The sequence below is a fragment of the Phoxinus phoxinus genome (assembly GCF_949152265.1).
Source record: "Phoxinus phoxinus genome assembly, chromosome: 20".
NCBI classification, from domain to species: domain Eukaryota; kingdom Metazoa; phylum Chordata; class Actinopteri; order Cypriniformes; family Leuciscidae; genus Phoxinus; species Phoxinus phoxinus.
The window spans coordinates 17,494,933-17,517,718 of NC_136895.1; the positions used below are offsets into that span (position 1 = coordinate 17,494,933).

Consider the following 22,786-nt stretch of genomic DNA (forward strand, 5'->3'; position numbering starts at 1 on the left):
AACAGAAACGACCATTCACTGCCATTATAAAGGTGGGAAGAGCCAGGACATTTTTTAATATAACTCCGATTCTATTCGTCTAAAAGAAGAATGTCATATACACCTAGGATGGCTTAAGGGGGAGTAAATCATGTTAGATATATCTCGTGCCAACGACTCGTGATGTCACCTGCTCTGATCCCAGCTGTGGAAGTGACAACCGTCCACAGGTTAGTCGGATTAGATCCGGCCTATCTGTTCTCTGAACACTAATGTTGCACCATATTACTGTAAATTTCTGAACTATTAACTGGATCACAAAATGGTTTGTGTTTCGATTTGTTGGTGTGAATGCAAATGTGAAGTGTTCAAAGGCAGTCTTGGTTCGTAAACTGGGTTCTGGGTTTAGAGGCTTCGGTAATTCAGTATCATTTCGTTTTGACCCTCATTCACTAAGCTGTCAGTGGGAAAGGTCACTGAGGGAAACACTGAGCTGGATAAGGCTTTGGCAAATGCAGTGTGATGTGTAACATGATGACTGCAGATGCAAATGGTTTCTTATCAGTTAAAAGACAATGGGTTTGTGTATAAATGTTAGAGCAATGTACGTTTTTCTTTGCCTGAACATTAAATGCACCTAATTTCCAGTGAAACTGCTCCATCTAGTGGTGTCATGTTTCATCTGATCTGTTTTGTTTAAACGTGATGTAGTGTTTATCCACTGTTTATGTGTGGACTTTCAAATTATTGTCATGTATTGGGTTTGGAATGGGTAGTTATTATAACCTATTATTTATATAATTTTAAATGTCTATGGGATTCATGCAAGCTTATTGTCATTTTTAAAGAAAACAGCAACAAAAGAGTCAATCGTAGGCTATTTGTCACTGACAGAAAAAGGGGAACATTTAATGGATTTAAGAAAATGATGATAAAAATAATATATTTAATACTACAGTTTCATTTAAAGTCTTCATTTATGATATTACACACACACGCACACACACAATATTATTAGTATTAGGTTATATTAAAAACAATACGAACACTTTTAGTAGCCTAGGTAATTGTAATGTAGGCTAATATATTTAATATACTTTATTAAAATAAATATAGTCTTTATTCATGATAATATATATATATATATATATATATATATATATGCCTATATTATATAATGTATAATAATACGACTATAAATAAGAATATATCGTAAAGGCACCTAAATTAGAATCCTAAATTCTCGAATGTCTTTTTTTTTCTCATAGCCTACTGTCTATTTTGACCCCTACGTGGTGAATATTAGTTATTTGTCCTACAAACGATTTCTACGCTAAAACCTCATTAAAACGAACTGTGTAAAGTGAATAAGAGTCTGTGAAACTTAATAAAAGTCGTGCTGGTGGTCATCTGATACAGTGTGACATAAGGCATCAGCTGAGCTGAGAGGAGGAGGAGGAGGATGCTATTGATGTCACTTTGCTAGTCGCACACACACTTCAAACATCAACAAACCGATAGAGGGTAGATTTACTCATTTTATCCATATAATAGAACATAAATATGACAAATGTAGATTTTGAACGTGTTTCGTTGTTTTAAAACGTCTCAGGATGTTTGTTTTTGTCGGTTTATGGTCGAGTTTAGCATAACGGCGCCTCGAGCGCAAGCTAACTCTGAAACTGACAGACGGAGAAGTTCAACCGCTAAACTATCTTTACTGTAAAACAGAGGCAATATCTACATATAGTATATAGTCTCAGTTTAATATTCAATTGCTAAATGGGTCTTAGCAGGCTTTAATCGTACTGTTTTTATTTATTTAGGTAGTGGGATGGCGTTTGTGAAGAGCGGATGGCTGCACAGACAGAGTGAGTGTTTACGCCACATTTTTATGGCATTAAAAAGCCCCAAATAACTACAGAACTAAATAATTTTAATGTCGAATTTGTGCATTTTGAGATGGTTTTGTAATACATTTACAATATTAAGTTACACTTATATATTTTAAAGCCTTCTGGGAACTCATGAAATATAAATCAATTATGGAAAGTGTTTAAGCTTGGAGGTTGAATTGAAAAGCTTTTCAGTTTAGTTTTCAGTTTTTATTCACTTCAGTAAAGACGAGGCTGACTCCAGCTCCTTTTTCGCCAGCTCCTTATTCGTCGAACTATTCGTTCCACCTTAAAAATGTTGGATGGTAGTTAACCCCTCCCCCTCGATGCTTTTGGCAGTATTTCTTAAAGGAACAGTTGTACGTGAATTATGAGCCTGTGGATCGGGCAGCATTTCTCATTTAACAGTGAAAATAAATATTCCTGAAAATATGATCTTATCTGCCTCTATAAATGGTGTAAGCTACCTGGTAAATTAAACCAGAGTACTTATTTTGTATTTAAGTTCCATTTCTTCCACACACACACACACACACACACACACACACACACACACACACATTTATATATATATATAGATGAATAAGAATATATATATACATATATATATTTATATATACATATATTTATATATATATATATATATACACACACACACACACACACACACACACACACACACATACACACACACACATACATACATATATATATATATATATATATACGTAGAGGTCTAGATAATTTCATTCTTAAACGAAATCAAGCATTACAATATTTTCTGATGTGTTATTAACGAAATATGGTACCCAGAACATGCCTCTCCATGCAGCTTTGTGTGCCGACGAAGCATACCGGAGGTGTCATTACTTAATTATTTCACAAGTTCTCAAAAAAACAAGCATGTGGAAGTATAGATAATTTCATTCTTAAATGAAATCAAGCATTACAACATTTTCTGATGTGTTATTAACGAAATATGGTACCCAGAACATGCAGCTTTGTGTGCCGACGATGCATACTGGAGGTGTCATTACTTTAGTATTTCTCAAGTTCTCAAAAAAACAAGCACGTAGAGGAATAGATCATTTCATTCTTAAACAAAATCAAGCATTACAACATTTTCTGATGTGTTATTATTGAAATATGGTACCCAGAATATGCCTCTCCATGCAGCTTTGTGTGCCGACGATGCATACTGGAGGTGTCATTACTTTAATATTTCACAAGTTCTCAAAAAAACAAGCATGTGGAGGTATAGATCATTTCATTCTTAAACGAAATCTTGCATTACAACATTTTCTGATGTGTTATTAACGAAATATGGTACCCAGAACATGCACCTTTATTTGCCGACAAAGCATACTGGAGGTGTCATTACTTTATTATTTCACAAGTTCTCAAAAAAACAAGCACGTAGAGGAATAGATCATTTCATTCTTAAACAAAATCAAGCATTACAACATTTTCTGATGTGTTATTATTGAAATATGGTACCCAGAATATGCCTCTCCATGCAGCTTTGTGTGCCGACGATGCATACTGGAGGTGTCATTACTTTAATATTTCACAAGTTCTCAAAAAAACAAGCATGTGGAGGTATAGATCATTTCATTCTTAAACGAAATCTTGCATTACAACATTTTCTGATGTGTTATTAACGAAATATGGTACCCAGAACATGCACCTTTATTTGCCGACAAAGCATACTGGAGGTGTCATTACTTTATTATTTCACAAGTTCTCAAAAAAACAAGCATGTGGAGGTATAGATCATTTCATTCTTAAACGAAATCTTGCATTACAACATTTTCTGATGTGTTATTAACGAAATATGGTACCCAGAACATGCACCTTTATTTGCCGACAAAGCATACTGGAGGTGTCATTACTTTAGTATTTCTCAAGTTCTTAAAAAAACAAGCATGTGGAAGTATAGATAATTTCATTCTTAAATGAAATCAAGCATTACAACATTTTCTGATGTGTTATTATTGAAATATGGTACCCAGAATATGCCTCTCCATGCAGCTTTGTGTGCCGACGATGCATACTGGAGGTGTCATTACTTTAATATTTCACAAGTTCTCAAAAAAACAAGCATGTGGAAGTATAGATAATTTCATTCTTAAATGAAATCAAGCATTACAACATTTTCTGATGTGTTATTAACGAAATATGGTACCCAGAACATGCAGCTTTGTGTGCCGACGATGCATACTGGAGGTGTCATTACTTTAGTATTTCTCAAGTTCTCAAAAAAACAAGCACGTAGAGGAATAGATCATTTCATTCTTAAACAAAATCAAGCATTACAACATTTTCTGATGTGTTATTATTGAAATATGAAAGGACGACTAGTTTCTTCCTCTTCTTGACAAGTTGTCTTGGCATGAGTTGTTTAGAAGGAAGTTGAAAAACAGCTGAACTTTGCCTTTGACTGTGTCTCAAAACCTAGTGAGCTGACTATCTAGGCTGCATCTTGTTATTCTTGTAAGTGTTTTAAAGCTATCTTTAGATGTTGACTTGATGTTTAGATGTCCTGTTTATAGATAGTGATTAGGTAGAATTATAGCGGTCAGATTACAAACGATCTTTTTTAACTTTGTAATTTAATTAATTTATAATGAATATATAATATAAAAATATAAATAAATTTGATACATTAAGTTATTTTATAATATAATAAAATATGTTTTTATTATAAAAAGTCGTTAAAACATGGCTGATATTCAAATTATTTTGTCTAAATAAATTATAATTAAATTATTTTATAATTTAATTTATTTATACCATATAATTAATACAACTTATACTTTATTTGTATAATATAATGTAAAAAAAGAAAAGAAATGTATTACATTTATTACAACTTATACTTTATTTTATAATATAATAAAAAATTATTTTATTAAATTAATTTACAATTTATGATAAATGTAAACGTTAAATATTAATACATTTTATATATTTAATTATTTTATAATGTTTGGTATTAAAATAATTTTATCTAAACATAAATATTTAATAATATAATTTAAAAAATATAATATTTTGTATTAAATTTTATAATTTAAAAAAGTAATTAAATAAAACAACAGCAACAAAAGAAATAAATGAATACAGCCTGTGACTAACTGCTGTCATCTATCAGGCACCATCTTGCGGCGCTGGAAGAGGAACTGGTTTGACCTCTGGTCAGACGGACGTCTGGTCTTCTACGATGACCAGCAGCGGCGGGACATGGAAGACGAGATCCACATGAAGGTGGATTGCATCAACATCCGCAACTCCAGCGCTTGTAGAGGTGGGTGTGATCTGTCTTTCCTTCTGTTTTTACACCGCAGGACACGAGAAAACCTCAAAAGTGCCTTTTTATGTACTAGAGAGGTATTTGCCCAACAGAAAGTGAAAAGTGAATAAGTCGTCATTTGAAAGTTCTGATGTATGTGGTGTTGTTGTTCTTTATCCTCCTCCATTATTTATTACCAGATCTCACGCCACCCGAAGGCAAAAGCAAAGACTCCCTCCTGCAGATAGTCTGCCGGGACGGTCGGATCATCAGCATCTGCGCAGACAGTGCAGACGATGCTTTGTGAGTCCAGTTTCTCTGTATTGTTTTAAAATGTGTGCTTTACAATGAGATTCCTCAATAGAAACTCGATGTATGTTCTCGCAGGGCTTGGACCATGGCCCTCCAGGACGCCAGACTCAACACTGTGAGTTATAATATACACAATGAGTGAAACACACGTTTGATTTTTCATATTTCGGATGGATTACAGAGGCATTTACTGTCATGCATTGGTGTGTTTTGTAGGTTGTGGCGCCCCCTCAGATCGGTTTTGCAGAGGATGCCGTAGCATCAGCGCCGCCGCCATATTCTGAATTAAATCCAACTCCACAGGTAATAAATATATCCTCTCATTGATATTTAAAGGAAAATGGCTTATGTCACTTAAAAGTATATTGGCTGCTATAAACAGGTTATCAGAATGAAAAACAAAACAAAACAATAAAACACTCCCTAAAATTATGCTTTCAGTTTCATCTAGTTCAGTGGAGGAAAACAGGACACTAATGTCAATTGTTTTCCAATAATTATTTTCATGTTATGGCTAATATTAAAATTCGATACTTTTTTTGTCGAAATAAATGATAATTATAATTACAATTATTGTTCTTTAAATTTAATAAATGTAACAAATGTTATACTTTACAATTTTACTAGCAAATAAGTACATTTTATAATTTAATCAGTTTATAATGGAATTTAAAAAAATAATGATTTAATCGCATTTTATAATTGCATTTAAAATATGATTAAATATTACAAAAATAAAACAAATACAAATAAAACATATAAATAATTTAAATGTATAACAAATCTAAAATAAATCTAAATTTAAACATTAGGGAAATGATCATACACAAATGTATACTGATACCAATAATAATAATATTTAAAAGATTATATACCTGATATGATACTGACAAATCATGCATCCCTATTTTATGTTCTTGTTGATCTAGGTTTTCTATCCTGATGGATACGGCGGTTATGTTCCTCATCCTCCGCCGTACGCCACACAGATGGTCTATTCTGCAGATGGGCAGCAGTACGCAGTTGCTTACCCTTATCATTATCAAGGTAACATGAAGTTGATTGGCTTTTGACCTATGACCTTTATGTAGTGTGATTGACCTTTATTTGTCTTCAGCAGGTGGATATGCACCCGGCGTCAACCACATGATAGTGCAGGATCGTCGTGACGACACAGGTGATGTTGCTTTGGGGATGTTGGCCGGCGCCGCGACGGGATTGGCCCTCGGCTCTCTATTTTCCGTATTCTAATGTGTTTGCGTAAACCCAGCCCAACCCCTCCTGACCTACAGCACGGGACACTGTTCCCCGTGCTGTTTTAACTTTGCCTTTACGCCTCGTAACGCGCAGGTCTGATAATGTAGCCGGGCTGGGGGTACGTTTGCTTGCTTTTCTGTATTCGTCTTTGTACCAAAGCTTATTATGCACCAAAAAAGTGTTTGCTTTGCAAATTTAATCTGTAACTTACAAAGATATACACTAAAGTATTGGCGGCTAGCCTCGAGATAAGGATAATCAGTAAGGTTTAAAGGTCATCCGCTCTTGAATAAGACAGTGTCTATTGTGTCTGTCGTCTTACACTAATGATGCCCTATGAAGAAATGGAACAGACCCTGATGAAATGAATGATGGGTAACCTGTTTTGTTTTCTGTTAGTTCGTGGAACTGTTTTCAGTGTGCCGCTTGCCGCTGCAAAGCCAACATTTTGCAAAATTAATAGTCTCGTTTAAAAAAGGAATAGTTCACTCAAAAATAAAAAATCGGTTCGGGATCTTTTTTTCTTTTTCTTTGTGAAAGCCTTTAAAAAAAACTTCTTTGACAAAATTTCTTCAACATTAAATATACATTTTTATATTTTCTGAACGTTTTGTTTTAATATCTTTAATTAAAAATCATGTGCGTTTCAAGCAACTTTAGAGCGAGTAAAAAATGGCCGAATTTTCATCTTTGTGTGAAATATTCATTTAAAGCTAATTTGACAGGAAAATAATACTAATGATGATGCATTATTAATACTGTGACGGCAGTTGCGATGTTATTCAGGAAAGAGTAAAGAGTGCGTCCTTAATTCTACCGCACCTTTTCTGGTTGTTATTCCTTTTCTTTGCCTTTGTTTTGTTTGTGGCGGCCTTCATTTAATTGTGTTTATTTATTCCCAGTGTTAATATCAAGTGTGTATTTTCCCCTTTTTTGTGGAAACTTTACACTTTCTTTGTGAGATAATTTTGGGTTGAAAAATTTCTGATTGATTTTGTCTTAACTCCTATTTGTAGCTTTTTCTCTCTTAAGAATTAATATAAAATGTTACATCTTTCCAATTAACCAGACAATGATTATTCCCAGTGCTTGTGATGGGATGCGATAAGGGAAACTTCAGGGAAAAGTTGGATCGACTCGTGATTGTTTAGACTTACCGTCACATTTACACAATTATGTGATCGATTTGACTGTTGTGTTTACCTAGCAGGTATAATTATGAAGATGTATACGTGATAATATAAGTAATAATAATCATAATTGTTTAATTTATACAGGATTTATCAGAATGGATTTCAGGTTATGGTTCAGTTTAACACTTTTAATGAACCAATGATTTGGAAAAATGACATTTTCATCTGAGATATGCTTATATAATTTCAAATGTGTGTTTTTTCCTTTATTGCTATGTTGTTTGGACCTCAAAAACACAATTTAAATGTTATGTTTTAAAATATACCAACATAATCATCAGTGTTATTTATAAACTATTAAAATAAGATGTCCTGTGATTTATTTTGTCAGTTTATTCATTATGTATCAATTATCAAATGCATTTTACATTATATACAAACACCCCTTTGGGACTGGGTTGGGCACGTTAATGTTTTTTAATCGAGATTTTATTCATTATTTTTATATTTTTCGAATTAATAATAATAAAGATGATGTGCACAGATTAATAATATATAATAAAACACCCCAACGTTCAATAAAAAAGCCAATTAAAAAAAAAAACGCTAAAGGACATGGTTTACTGCTTAAGTGCACGTAGCGTGACTTTAAAAGAGTGACGTGGTCACGCAAATGACGTTCCTGAATTGTGCTGCGTCACTGTGTTAGAGCGCTCCCTGGCGTTTAGTGTTGGTATTTTTCTGGTTGCCATTTCTTTCAAGTGCTGTATGTAATCATTAGATCAAAGTAAAAACAGAACAAGACATGAAAAACACACGATCAGAGGTCATTTACACATTTTATTTACAGATGAAAGTAGAAATACAGAGTAGAAAAATAAACTTCAAAGGAGACATCTAAACAAGTCTGATCACCCAAAACATGTATTCACATATTTGTAAACACCTTTTCACAGATCTGTGGTTGTCTTTGATTCTGGTTCAAAGTTTAGTAATTTACTGTTAACTGCTTTTTTTGTGTGTTTTTGCGCAAAGGTCTTTAGCAATGAGGTACAAAAGTGACTAGCCATTAAGCCACAAGTAGCCAAAATGTTGTTTTAGTCTCCCAAAAGTCTTGGTATTAACATCAGGGGCCATTTGTAACAAACCTCTTATTTTAAGAAGATCTTTAGTAGTTTTGATTTGTTTCACATGTCTGCTGATGCTTAATCATCCTCAAAATCATAACCAGTAATCGGATATGTTCAGGACAATATAAAGCCAGCTTAGCTCGCAAAAACGTTTCACCCCCAGAAAATGCCAAAATTAAGTGTTTGAAAAATAAAAGTTGCAGAGAGAGCTTTGTAAACATAATTGGGTAAATATAAATAAATGCCACAAGAATGCAAAATTTCAGCCCTCCTGGCCAAAGTCCTCCGTGAACTTCTTCAGCTTTATCAGATCCTCCTCGTTCACGGTGGGCTTGGTCTTCTCGAGTGACCTGGACATGTCCTCCTGAGAGACAGACCACAAGATCAAAACCCGCTCTGGGATTTTTACACATTATTTTTGACTAAACTTGAGCTTACCAAGCTAACTATCGGCTCCAGGAGCTTATCGCTCGCCACGTCCACCCAGGTCATCTTGACTGCGTTCGGGTCGTTTGGAGAGCAGGGCGTCAAGAGGTCATCCACGACATCATCCGGGTTGTTCCATGCCTTTCCTCTGACCTGTTAAAACAGACACAAAAGGATATAATCGTATCGATTCAACCGCTTTACCAGTCGCGCAATTGTCGTTTCGTACCTGTTTGAAGTGAGTCGAGGACTGGACTTTGCGAATGGGCTGCATGAGGGCGTCGCGAACGACGATGCTGATGTCGGCACCCGAGTAGCCGTCGGACTTCTTCCCCAGAGTGATGAAATCCGCTTCGTTGAGGCTGTTGGGGGTGGAGCCGAGGTGCAGCTTGAACATGGAGGTGCGAGCGGGCTGCTCAGGGAGAGGGATGTAGATGCGCTTTTCAAATCTGTAATAATATAATAATAAACATTAAGTGCCAATAAAGACATTTAAAACCATCAAAATGTGTATGGATTTCTATAACGCACCTTCTCCTGATCGCAGAATCCAGACTCCAGGGGATGTTGGTCGCACCAAGGACCAGAACTCCTTCGTTGTCGTTTCCTACACCTGAGAATGGGAAAATTAAGGTAATAATCAATTATATAATACATTTAAAATATATATATATATATGTATATAGTAGAGAAAAAACAGCAATGAAATTTTCTTTTAACAAAAATACATCACAATCTCAAAACAGTAATAACCCTACCAAATGAGACCCAGATGACATTTGCTTGCGACAAAGTTAACGCTAGCTTTGTGCTTACCTTGCATCTGGACCAGAAACTCTGTCTTGATCCTGCGGGCCGCTTCGCTCTCGTTCTCGTTTCTCGAGCCGCACAAGGAATCGATCTCGTCAATGAATATGATTGAAGGCTTGTTCTCCCGAGCCAAACTGAACAGATTCTTCACTAACCTGGAGACGATAACAGTGTTACTAATAATGACGGCAGAAGGAATCAATATAATCAAAACACCGGGACATCTATGCACAACGAGACGTACTGAGACCATATTGAGATTGATATGGTCATTAAAAAATTTATGATTATGAATAAACAATATGAATATATTATATTTATATATAAGTATATAATATATATTAAGTAAATTATGTAATGTAAAAATAATAAATCTAATTCGCCTTTGGCTAAGCCACGCCCTAGAATGTAGATTGACCAATCACAGCGCAGCCAAGAACGAGCTCCCACAGAGGGTCCGACACTTTTTCACAGCGCTCCATTGACTTTAACACAGGCGTCTCATATTTTTGGTCTCGGTAGACGTAGTTTTATCAACAATATGGTTAAACGTTGTGCCTGGGGCATTTGTAACACAGATACGCGTTTCCCAGAGAGGTTGGAGGGGGTGTCTTTTTTTTTCCCTTCCCAAAAAACGAAGTAAAATACTGACAAGAGTCGTCTTTGGATTAAACTGTGTGGATGTCCTCACAGTCCGCTAAACCCCTCAAGGATCAACAAGCACACTTTTGTGTGCTCTATTTTTGCTTTCATAACCTTACTGTGAAGTTATACTAGTTAGACAGTTATATGCTGTTTAGGTTATGATTTCGGTTCTCTACCCTATATTGTTGACACGCTGCTAATAAATACAACTTTATACTCGCGTAGTCCGTTTGCTTTGTAATAACGATTATAGAAGTGAAGAGACCTACCCAGGTTTGCATGAACAGTGTTTCTCTTTGATATTGTTAGTCCCAGCCTCCGTCTCGATTAGGATATGCGGTGGTTCATTTTTTTAACTGTGACCGTTATGATTTTGCCTCGTCTATTTGGCTTGTTGTTGCTTGCGTTTCACCGGTATGTCTTAAATATAGCCTTCGCAGTGACACTGCAGCCCCTTTTGCCTACTTTTATCGGACACTTTATTTGCTGTGTTATAAAAGTTTGATAAAATTTCAACAGGAAGAGCTGTCACAGCATAAGCCATGTTGATACCAAACCAGAGCCCAGACGAAGTTGTCGGAGGTAGCAACAGTAACTAAGGGGGGCGGGGCTTAGCCAAAGGTGAATTACATTTTTAATAAATATAAATTATAGTCACAATACAACCACAATAAAAATCAAGAAATATTTTAATATTAAAATATTTATATATCATGTTGATTTTTATTGTGGTTTACATAAAACATTGTGAAATGCAAGAAAATTAAATGATTAAATCCACTAAATATAGAAATTTGTGCAAATCTGCAATTGGCTCAAGAAATCCATATATAATAATAATTTAAATATTAGTTAATATTTTAATAATACTATTTAAACAAAATTTTCCAATATTTTCTCAAATAAATGAATAATATTAAATCATTTATTTGAATATTCATATAATATTAATTTAAATTGTATTTATATATTACAAGTCCTACTAACCTGATGAATTATGCCAGATGTTAAACTTATGAAGATCACTTACTTCTCGCTCTCTCCCAGCCACTTGGACACCAGGTCTGATGATGAGATGGAGAAGAACGTGGAGTTGTTGGCCTCGGTAGCCACTGCTTTGGCCAGGTAGGACTTCCCGGTTCCCGGAGGGCCAAAGAGCAGAATCCCTCTCCATGGGGTCCTTTTCCCTGTGGATAGTGATGTTTAGAACAGTTCAGACACTTCCATGCATATTTCATTCAGTATGTAACCCCTCATACCGGTGAAAAGATGAGGGAATTTGATTGGCAGGATGACCGCTTCTTTAAGGGCCTCCTTGGCTCCTTCCAAACCAGCAACATCATCCCACTTAATGTCGGGCTTCTCCATGATAATAGCACCTGTAAAGTTTGAAAATACAAGGTTTTTGTTTGTAGATCCCATTATGACTTTAATAGGTCTGTACAGCACAAAATGTTGTACCCTGGAGTTGATTTTTGAATTTCTTCTTCTCTGCATCACCACCATCATCACTGTCGGTCCTGTAAGAACAGAATGTCACATTTAGTTTTCTCTGTTAAACAGGAAGTTCATTAGGCGATTCAGCAGGAAGTAGAGCGTCTCACCCTTTCTCATCAGACTGGGGAACTTTGACAGGTTTGGAGGGCGGCGCGCTCTCTTTCTTCTTCAGGTACTGCTTGAGCTGCTCCGCTCGGTCCAGGTACTCGGTACACTTTAATCTGATGCTCTGCTTGGCCTTTTCCCCTTGAGCGTCATCTGCACCATAAAACACCAACATAAGAAAACACGCCATCAGTAGCTCGCCATTTTTCTCACTAGATTGCATTTATTGAGGCATTGAAATATTTTATATATATATTGAATGACAACATATAAAAATAAAATACAGTGAAATTCATTTTAAATATATAAAATAATATACATGTATTATAAAACTACATATCAATTTATAATAATTGAAATATTATTTAATATTTAAATAATATTATAAATAAATTATAATTATCTACAACATCAAAAATAAATAAAACAATTGGTTCATGAATGTTTTGCTCACTAAATTGCATTTAATGCACATTGAATGAGGGATCAAATGACAATATATAAAAATACACAATATTTAAAATGAAATAAAACATAATTTTTTATATTAAATATACAAACAAATATACATTTATTATAAGACAACATACTGGGTTATGAAATATATTTATAATAATTGTTTAAATATTATTTAATATTTAAATAATATTATAAAATCAATCATAATCATCTGCACAATAAAACATCAAAAAACATGCCTTCATTAGTTCATGTATTTTTCGCTCAAATTAATTAATTTAATCGTTTTTTGGATTAAATTAATTTCATAAATGTAAGATATGAAATTTGATATATGAAAGTGCAATTAAACAAACACAATATTTTAGATATGAATAATAATAAAAAAGGAGGGACAGAAAAATATTTGTATAAAATAAACATTTAAATACACTTTAAATGAATAGTATATTATATTAATTACTATATTAATAGCGTGTGTATATATATATGGTTGTTTTAATCATAATAATGTTTAAATTATAATGAATGTATTTCACGAGCCAATATGTAGTCTTATATGTATATATATATATATATATATATATACTGTATATATTAATATACACACACACACACACATATAGAGAGTTTTAAATGTATATTAAATATTTATAAAATATATTGGTTCATGAAATACATTTATAATTAGCATTTAAACATTAATATTAAAAATATATATTTTTTATTCACATCTAATAATACAATTTTATTATACTATTAATTTAAAATGTATTTATATATTTATTAAATTTATTTTAACCATTTTTTCCAATAAATATAAAATGTTTAAGTAAATATAAATAAACATAAAATATAAATATATTTAAATTGCTTGAAAATAGCGTACACTTCACCACATGAAGAAAATACTGGATTGAATGTTGATAGAGGCGCAGAGCTTCCTCGTAGTTTTTCGCCTTGTCCTCCTCCGAGGCTCTGCTGGCCAAATCAATGGCTTTCTATTGCACAGAAGTAAAGATAGATGAGACCTGTCACCGGCCTCATAACGTTTCACAGACGGACATTTCATCAACTACAGGCACTTTTGGCCAGGTCATTTCCACCATATAAAAAATTATGTATTGTATTTAACATAATTTTGCAGTGGAAATGTCATTTTTAACATTACATCAACACTTGCATAATTGTATTCATAAAATGACAGCTTGATTGGAAATGAAATAAAATGATTCTGCTCAATATTTCTCTTGATGTTTCTTATTCAAATTAATAATATAGTTCAAATTCAAGTCTGAGACCAGAGTAAAACAATAACATAACATAAAAGTGAAATATAAAAATGCCTGTAGTTAAAATCTCGAACTGAAATCTGTTGGATTGTCCGTGTTAAGTTATAGTGTGGTGTTGGTGTAATGTACGGATAACTGGTTAGACCAGTTTAAGGACAGGCTGAGGAATACACAAGACACTAGTTAAAAAACCTGTACCAAATGTAGCAATTAAGTTAATAAGCACCTTCTTACATTTATGCATTTATGCATGTATGTATGTATGTATACATGTAACGTTAGCTTATTTATCGAAAACGTAAACAATCCTCCTAAGTAACAATAACAAAATGCATATTTACCTGCCAAACCAATATATATGCTGAAACTAAACAATACCATGAATATTTTAGACTCTATTGTGTCATAAATTTAACTAGAGCTAAACAAAAAAGACTACAAATGCTAAAAAAAAATACACATTAAATAGCATGGACAATAGCCTACACAAGAAGGCCAATTATTATGACGGTCATACCACTTGTAAAGTCTCTTACCTGTAAATTGGCATTCGTCATTGTTGACGTGTTTTGAAGGCTAACTTATGATTAGTTACGGTTCAAGTTTAAACATTTTTAAATGAATCTAATGCAGAATCGCGGTGTGTTGGTAAATCTGTGCGTCCTCGCGCACTTCCGCATTGAGTGTTTACCGTGACGTCACGGGTGACAGGCGTCATGCCGCACCTTTCCCGCCTGTCAGACACGCCTCCATTGCGACGTACCAAAAATAAAAAAAAATACTAAAACTATATATGCCTATTTAATTTAGTTAACTCCCTTATAAAATACGTTAAAAAGCAGCATTTATTGTTTTGAGAAAAAACAGAGAGAAAAAAAACATTTCAACCACACTTCTCAAATTCAGGGGAGCACATATTTAAGCACCAAGGTTGACATTTTTAAAGAAAATGCATTTCAACAGAAAATAAATATACACGCAAGAAAAACTACTTGTTAAAACCCAACAATTCATACACAAAAAAATAAATAAATTAAATATGGTGCTAGTAATGTTTAAAAAAAAAAATGTGTATGCAATCAAATAAATCTTTTTTAATAAGCAAAAAATACATTAAAAAGCAACATTTTCTTTTACATTTATTGATTTGAGAAACATACAGTTTAACACGCTTAAGAAAGCGAACATTTAAGCACCAAGATTTTCTGAAAAGTAAATAAAATAAAGTCCAAAATGCATTTCAGCATTTCATTTTTTGGTTGTGACTTTTTGTCCACTGATTCATGAAAACATGCTAATAATTAAAATAGGCTACATTTGCAGGCTAAAAGACATTCTAAGATTACTAAAAACATTTTTTTAAATTAGCATAAACTGCTGCTTCTTATAAAATCTGCAAATTTAAAGGTGCATTACTCAATATTGACAGCTGTTGAAATATTGGAGTTTTTTCCCGCCATCTCCTCCTCAGACTCGTCGCTCAGGCGGGTTGCCAGATTTGAGGACACACAACAGAAACAAGCGTAATTCACAATAGAAAGCCTTGCAGACTGCACTATAACTTGATCAGCTAATGTATACGTCTGCAATGTTTTTATTGCCGAGGCTTTTGAGGTCGGGTGGAATTTTTGATCTCTGACCTGGTTTGTTTGCTGGCTTCCATCGCGGTGTTTTCCGCCAAATGGCAAACCCGGGGTGTCGAAATACTATTGGGTAAATTGGCAGTGGGCGGAGTCACACAAGCCAAGCCAAAACAAAACCGGACATTCGACACGGAACTCGCAGTTCAAAGTAGAATAACTGTAGCATTGTTTCTCAAAGAAACAACTATTTGAACTTAGCATGTTTCCTACATATCTGCGAACGTATGGTATTTGTATGCTTTTGTACAGTCAGAAAATATTACACAGAGCACCTTTAATAAATGCTTTAGACTGAAAACAAAAAGCCAATGACATTAATACAGCATGTCATAACATTTCAAGGATGAAGAATAAGCAATTCTGCTTTTCAGTGCATTTGTGTTGTCGATCTGAAGCCTCAAGCATCCACTGAGCGAGACTGGAAAGATGGTTCAGTCTCCTGGGACTGAGAAGTAGTGCATTCATTTATCATGGGCATAAAAACAAACACAGCGGTTATCAACTTCCATTCAGCATCGGCAGTCGCAGGATTCTGAGGATGCGTTCGTTCTTCGTAAGATCCTCCGGCAGTTCATTGTTCTGTAGAGATAACGTGATTCCATCAGAACGTGGTACAATAGTGGCAATAAAGCACAAGATAAAACCTCTATTTTCATTATCTACTATGACCTGAATTTGATTACTGCAGCATTTAGCATATTTTTAGCTACTGCCCTGCAGGACATTCATAATAGGCCTACTTAAACTATACCACACTGACCAGTAGATGGCAGTGCTAGATATGAACAATATAACAATACCAGAGATATCTGGCCTGGTTTCACAGACAGGGATTAGATTAAGCCAGGATGAGGCATTAGTTCAATTAGGGCATTTAAGTATCTTTTATAAACATGCCTTTAAAAAAAAAACATTACTGATGTGATGTGCATCTTGAGACAAATAAATTACATATTTTAAGATATATCAGTGCAAGTTACTTTCTGTTAAAACAGATCAAACATGCATTTTAGTCTGAGACTAGCTTAAGCCTTCTCTGTGAAACTGGGGGTTAAAGTATTAATTTTAGACAAAGCACCTGTTATATCTACAAGAATCATGCAAATGTCAAATAATTGGTCAAATAATTGCATAATTATTCATTTGCACGGACAATTCACACAATTATTTATTTATCAAAAATATATAAATATAATAAACAATAAACTGGAATAAGCTGAACCACTAAAATAAAAATAAGTGAAAACTAAATTGCAATATTTTAGGGAAAAAAACATACAATGACAAAAACACATAACGAAATGATAAATTAAACTAACATTAACATGAAAATTAAAAAAGATAAAAAATAAAAGCTAATAAAAAATATTAATAAAACTATAATAAAGCTAAAATAAAAACTAAAATAACACTGGCCTGTGTAGAGATATGAAGAAAATATTGTGGATAATAAAATCAAATCAATAAAACATTTACATTTATAAATATATATAAAATAATAAGTGTATTTCTCAACAACAACAAAAGTATATATATATATATATATTAAGATTTTATTTATTTTATTTTATTATTCACAATATTTTCTCATTATCTCTACCCAGGCTTTATTTAAATTGTTCAAAACAACCCCATATATTTAAATTGCAGTATTCATTTTCATGGACAACTTGCATAATTATTTATTAATTGAAATATTTATATCCACACGTCTGAAACTGACCTTGTTGGGTAAAGCTGGATCGGCATTTGCCTTCAGCAACAGTGCAACTGTTTTGGGATTCCCGCCCATGACGGCGGCATGAAGAGCCGTAGAACCGTTCTAGATCACACAGCAAAACACACACAGTTCAAATGCAGGGTAAAGACATTTGCTTGAAGACCAAACGGAGGAAGAAGGAAACTTTTTACTGATGTCAGATGATGTCTCTCGTACCTTCAGAAGGCCAAGTGAGGGGGAGAACTTGAGCAGTTCCTCAATGACGTTACAGTATCCTTTGTGTGCAGCCTTGAACAGAGCCGTGGAGCCATCCTTCAGTCACAAACACAAGCCATTACAGCCGTGAGACTCAGCATAATAGAACAAATGAGGCATTTGTCAAACAGTTCATGCATTTTTAATAAGCTTCCTTTCCACCTGGCTGAACTGTTTGATTCAAGCTTGGGTGGAGATATGAAGAAAATGTTGTGGAAAACAAGTTTAATAAAATAATAATTAATTAAATAAAAATAGACAATAAGATAATAAAATGTATGAATAGTTGTTTATTTAATTATATTTAATTGAATAAAAATAACAGTAAAATACAATAAAATAATAATAGATATTGAATTAACAAAAAATAATTAAGCAGTAATTAATAAAAAACTGGTGCTGGGGAACGATTAATCGCGATTAATCGCATCCAGTGTTGTGTTTACATAATATATGTGTGTGTACTGTGTATAATTATTTTGTATATAAAAATACACACATATGCATGTATTTATTTAAAAAAATATTTACACATATAATATAAATTATGTATAAATATATATATAAATATTTTATATATAAATAACAGTTTTCTTATATATATATATATATATATATATATGCATGTGTGTGTATTTATATATACAAAATAATTATACACAGTACACACACATTTATTATGTAAACACAAACTTTTATTTTGGATGCGATTAATTGTGATTAATCATTGCCCAATACTAAAAAAATATATAAAAAAATAATTATTATTATTTAAATAAATAAAAAATACTGAATTAAATAAAAAAACATTACTTTAAACAAAAAAAAAACAGTTAAAAAAAACCTGTTAATTGAATACAAATAGTCATAAATTATATGAAACAATTAAATTAAATAGGCTAATTAAATAAAATTGTAATAAATTATATTAAATAATAAAACACAACAATAATTATAAAATAATAAAATACATTGAAATAATAAATAAAATTTACTTGAGCTAAAAATGTAAGAAATATAGCCTAACAAATATTAAAATACAAATATTTGTGTAGAGATATGGAGCTACTTCAAACTGGAATTTTGCAAAAAGAGAGAATAATTGAACCAAGTTTTCAACATACTTTTCTATCTGCATCACGGTCCGCACCTCGTAGCAGCAAAACTTTAACCACCTCGTCATGACCCATCTGGGCTGCCATCCAGAGCGGAGCTGTGCCATCCTGCCCCCCAAAAAACACAATCAACATAGAAAATCATAATAGCATACCAAACACCACAAATGAAAAACAGATATTACAATGCGTAAGCCATGATCATAAATCAGACCTCTCGAGGTTGATTGACTTTCGCCCCAGTTGACATCAGCTGACGTATTACAGTCACATGACCCTCTTGGGAAGCCAAAAATAAGGCCGTTGCACCATCCTGAAACAGAGAAGATTCATTTCATTTATTATGTTTGACAGATAAAAATGGAATTTAGAGGATATTAAAATAACATTATATTAAAATTCCTATTAAAAATACAAATGAACTTATATGATATGACATAGCCTATTCTTGGCAAGACATTCAACTGCTAAAATGTTTGGGCTATAATGTAAAAATCAAAACTGTGTCCTCCTATCCCATTCCTAAAGCACTGAATCAGCAGACACCCGAGAGGAACTGGCACAAATATGCATCCCGCGAGCAGCGACGGCTTTTAAAGAGCAACAGCCTCACGGGAGAGAGAGACGTGTTGACTAACATTGAGCTGGTCGTGGACATTGGCGCCGTTCTTCAGAAGGGTGTCCACCACTTTGGAGTGTCCGTATTGACAGGCCGCGGAGAGTGCTGTGCCGCCATCCTGCAGATCACAAACTGTCAGTTCTGAATGATCACATTTATTTTAAGTCACAGCTTTCTTCTACAAATACTGCAATTCTTATATTAGACTATACCGCACCTTTGTTCGAAACTCAGTGGACGCTCCAAATTCGAACAGGAGCTTGACAATTTCATTATGGCCCTGTTGTGCAGCAAAGAAGAGGGCGGTGGAACCTGTCTGGGGGAACAGTGACATCATCTGCGTCATCATCAGCACACAAACGCACTTCAGATGTTATTATCAGCAGCACTTACACAGCCGTGTGAGGAAGAGTAGAATTACCACACATCACTGCACTATTAACAACCTGTCACTCTATCTATATATCTATGTTTAGGTCTGACAAAAATAACACTCACTGCAGCTTATTGCTGGGTAGATGTCAACAGAAATGCTAGGGAGGAAAAATCAAATGTAAAAAAAACCCAAAGACAATAAATAAATAAAATTAGGTTAAACAGCATTCACAAATATATAAATATTACATTAGCTTAATTATTCATTTATTTTTAAATGGATGCTGTTTTAATCTAATGGGTTTGTTTATTTTATTATGTTATACATTTTTTATGATTCATTTAATTAATGTTCCTTTAATCTAATGTAATCTTTTCATCGCTTTACTATGTTTTGTTTATATTTAGTTTTGTTTTTCCATTTTTTTTGAATTTTTTATCATAATAAATGTATTATATTTATACATTTTATTTTATTTTTTATATGAAGCTAAATACGTAATTATTAATAAATGATGAAATAAATAAATGGAATTAAATGTAATGAAATAAATAAGAATATATGATATTTAAGTAACATTACAAAAAATAATTTAATTAATATAAGCATATAATTAAATTAAACATAAAAATAAATAAAATAATAAAATAAACAGTCCAATAAGATTACATTACATTAAATAAATAAAAAATGAATAAATATAATATAATGAACAATCTATAAAATAAAAAATTAAGCAAAGCTAAATAAAATTAAGTTAAATAAATAAATATGACTTTAGATTAAAATAAAATTACATTAAATAAAAAAATATAATAAAATCAAATTAAATAAAAATACAACAATATACAAACAAATATTACACTAGATTAATTAACATTATAAGAAATAAAAATAAAATTCTAAATAAACTGGAAAAAAATATTATTAAATTAAAATAATAATATAACAAAACATTAAATTGAATAACATTAAAAGAAAAACATCTAATAAAATTAACAACATAATCAAATCTTAGATATCAGATATCATAATATTAGATCTCAGATATTTTCCTGTAGCTTAAGAAGTGAAGATGTATAATATCTTCATACTAATATGAGACTTAAATTAAGACCGTCACAGACTGCATGCCCTTGAATCATTATAAAAACAGCCTAGAAATATTATTGCGGAATTAGTTAGGACATAAAATTGTCCATTATAATACCAATGTAAGCATGCTGGAGATGCATACCTCTCTTTGCAGATTAATATCAGCACCTTGGAGGATGAGTTCCCGAACACACTCATAATGCCCGCTGTAAGATGCCACCATCAGTGCAGAGGTGCCATACTGCTGAAACACATCATAAAGCATTATCCTATGGCAATGCTGATTGCATTGTGAAACATGCAAGAAAGAAGTAGTTCATCGATCATACACCATCTTTGCAGTCTACATCCACTCGCCCGCTGTTCAACAACAGCTGAAGCAAAGCCAAGTTTCCTTTCCTTGCTGCCCAAAACACAGCGTTGGCAAGAGGAGTCTCCTTCTGTCAGACACATAAACAAGCAGAATCAGACACAAACAAAACACACTAACACGTACAATCGTCATTTATACAAGAGATCACACTATTATACCTCAGGTGGATGTTAAATGCAGTTTATTTACTCATTATTATATTACTGAAGGACTGCCAAATCAATATCAGCATAAATCCTCTTTCATGTCCTTAGTCAACATTAGCAAAGCAATGTTGCTGAATAAAATATCATCAAAAAACAATAAAATGAATTTGAAATACATTTTTAAAAACATTTATTTAAAAAGGAGTGCTGTCAAATCACAAATCACACATACAAACTTTTATAATAGATGAGATTAATCGATTTGACAGTTCTATTTCATTGATATAAAATATTTTAATTCAGAAGTGTATAATATGAACATGTTAAACAAAATGACAGCAAAGTAGATTCCAAAATAATGTATATGATTACGATATTTTAGCGTAAGCTACGGTTACCATGGTGAATTTTGGAAGGGCGGGGTGGGCGGACCCTCGTCATAAGGCCATAAAGACGCCCGTGACTGATAGAAAAACTCTTAAATCGTTATTCGGTGACACTTTCATTAGTATTCATCTTAAGACACATTTAGATGAAATAAATAATGTTTTACCCAAGTAAATATTCATGTTTACCTTGAAAGACATCCTAGGAATCTCATTCGTGCTTCATCTTGCTGGTTTGCGCTGTGTCCCTTAACGTTATAATGTCCGTCCGCAGCGCTCATTCATCCCCAGTCAGTGAAGAAGTGAATGAACGGGGATAAACGGTCTTGTTTACCGCAGTGAGTGTTACACGGAACCGAGCCAGCACGAACATGAGCGAGCAGCTTTTGCATCAACTGCGAATTCACCTCTCTCTCTCTCTCTCTCTCTCTCTCTCTCTCTCTCTCTCTCTCTCTCGCTCTCTCTCTCGCTCTCTCTCTCTCACACACACACACACACACACACACACACACACACACACACACACACACACGGTAGATGTGTTCGATTCCTGAATGAATTGTTCGTATGAGTCGGATCTTTCATATGAATCAGTTGACAAAACTGACTCATTAAACCGAGAATAATTTTTTGTACGAATCGTAATGAGCCGAGTACTGATAATTGAGCAGATCTAATAAAGTAATCCGAGGATTAGACTGGTGAGGCGAAAAATAAGTTACTTTAATAGGCAAATAACGTGTTACAAGAAATGTTACACATAAAACCGTGAAAAAAGCCATTATTAACAGCAAGTTTCTTCATACGTGTTGATACGAACGACGTA

General features: G+C 33.3%; 3 protein-coding genes across 7 annotated transcripts; 1 reads left to right on the forward strand and 2 right to left on the reverse strand.

Moving 5' to 3' along the window:
- Positions 1-1,394: 1,394 nt before the first annotated feature.
- On the forward strand, positions 1,395-8,246 carry plekhb2 (pleckstrin homology domain containing, family B (evectins) member 2). 4 transcript variants are annotated; one of them, XM_079593976.1, is made up of 9 exons: positions 1,397-1,503; positions 1,806-1,850; positions 4,333-4,367; positions 5,029-5,181; positions 5,367-5,469; positions 5,554-5,593; positions 5,695-5,781; positions 6,408-6,525; positions 6,596-8,246. In XM_079593976.1, the coding sequence occupies exons 4-9, from the start codon at positions 5,118-5,120 to the stop codon at positions 6,727-6,729; spliced, it is 546 nt and encodes a 181-aa protein (XP_079450102.1). In that variant the 5' UTR covers positions 1,397-1,503; positions 1,806-1,850; positions 4,333-4,367; positions 5,029-5,117; the 3' UTR covers positions 6,730-8,246. The 4 variants fall into 4 exon arrangements, with proteins under 4 accessions (XP_079450099.1, XP_079450102.1, XP_079450101.1 ...); XM_079593973.1 differs by lacking the exon at positions 4,333-4,367 and having other exon boundaries at positions 1,395-1,503; XM_079593975.1 differs by lacking the exon at positions 4,333-4,367 and having other exon boundaries at positions 1,411-1,503; positions 6,599-8,246.
- A 449-nt stretch (positions 8,247-8,695) lies between these two features.
- On the reverse strand, positions 8,696-14,972 carry LOC306988926 (vacuolar protein sorting-associated protein 4B-like). Its single transcript, XM_079594141.1, has 11 exons — positions 14,769-14,972; positions 13,830-13,941; positions 12,484-12,634; positions 12,341-12,399; positions 12,139-12,258; positions 11,910-12,066; positions 10,241-10,389; positions 9,956-10,037; positions 9,654-9,873; positions 9,437-9,577; positions 8,696-9,362 (listed from the first exon to the last, which is right to left on the reverse strand). The coding sequence occupies exons 1-11, from the start codon at positions 14,787-14,789 to the stop codon at positions 9,261-9,263; spliced, it is 1,314 nt and encodes a 437-aa protein (XP_079450267.1). The 5' UTR covers positions 14,790-14,972; the 3' UTR covers positions 8,696-9,260.
- Positions 14,973-16,132: 1,160 nt separating this feature from the next.
- On the reverse strand, positions 16,133-22,535 carry ankrd29 (ankyrin repeat domain 29). 2 transcript variants are annotated; one of them, XM_079594144.1, is made up of 10 exons: positions 22,150-22,535; positions 21,385-21,495; positions 21,198-21,296; positions 19,802-19,900; positions 19,604-19,702; positions 19,180-19,278; positions 18,975-19,073; positions 17,812-17,907; positions 17,599-17,697; positions 16,133-16,454 (listed from the first exon to the last, which is right to left on the reverse strand). In XM_079594144.1, the coding sequence occupies exons 1-10, from the start codon at positions 22,159-22,161 to the stop codon at positions 16,374-16,376; spliced, it is 894 nt and encodes a 297-aa protein (XP_079450270.1). In that variant the 5' UTR covers positions 22,162-22,535; the 3' UTR covers positions 16,133-16,373. The 2 variants fall into 2 exon arrangements, with proteins under 2 accessions (XP_079450270.1, XP_079450269.1); XM_079594143.1 differs by having other exon boundaries at positions 21,198-21,299.
- Positions 22,536-22,786: the final 251 nt, after the last annotated feature.

Bases quoted from the DNA above. Each gene is read 5' to 3' on its own strand.
- ankrd29 (XM_079594143.1), bottom strand. The intron at 21,300-21,384 runs GTATGATCGATG...GATGTGTTTCAG, and splicing joins ATGTAGACTGCAAAGATGGT to CAGTATGGCACCTCTGCACT. The intron at 19,901-21,197 runs GTATGCATCTCC...CTGTTCCCCCAG, and splicing joins ATATTAATCTGCAAAGAGAG to ACAGGTTCCACCGCCCTCTT.
- LOC306988926 (XM_079594141.1), bottom strand. From the start codon at position 14,789: ATGACGAATGCCAATTTACAG. The intron at 13,942-14,768 runs GTAAGAGACTTT...TCTGTGCAATAG, and splicing joins TGACGAATGCCAATTTACAG to AAAGCCATTGATTTGGCCAG. The intron at 10,038-10,240 runs GTAAGCACAAAG...TCCCATTCTCAG, and splicing joins GTTTCTGGTCCAGATGCAAG to GTGTAGGAAACGACAACGAA.
- plekhb2 (XM_079593973.1), top strand. From the start codon at position 1,814: ATGGCGTTTGTGAAGAGCGGATGGCTGCACAGACAGA. The intron at 5,182-5,366 runs GTGGGTGTGATC...ATTTATTACCAG, and splicing joins CAACTCCAGCGCTTGTAGAG to ATCTCACGCCACCCGAAGGC. The intron at 5,594-5,694 runs GTGAGTTATAAT...TGTGTTTTGTAG, and splicing joins AGGACGCCAGACTCAACACT to GTTGTGGCGCCCCCTCAGAT.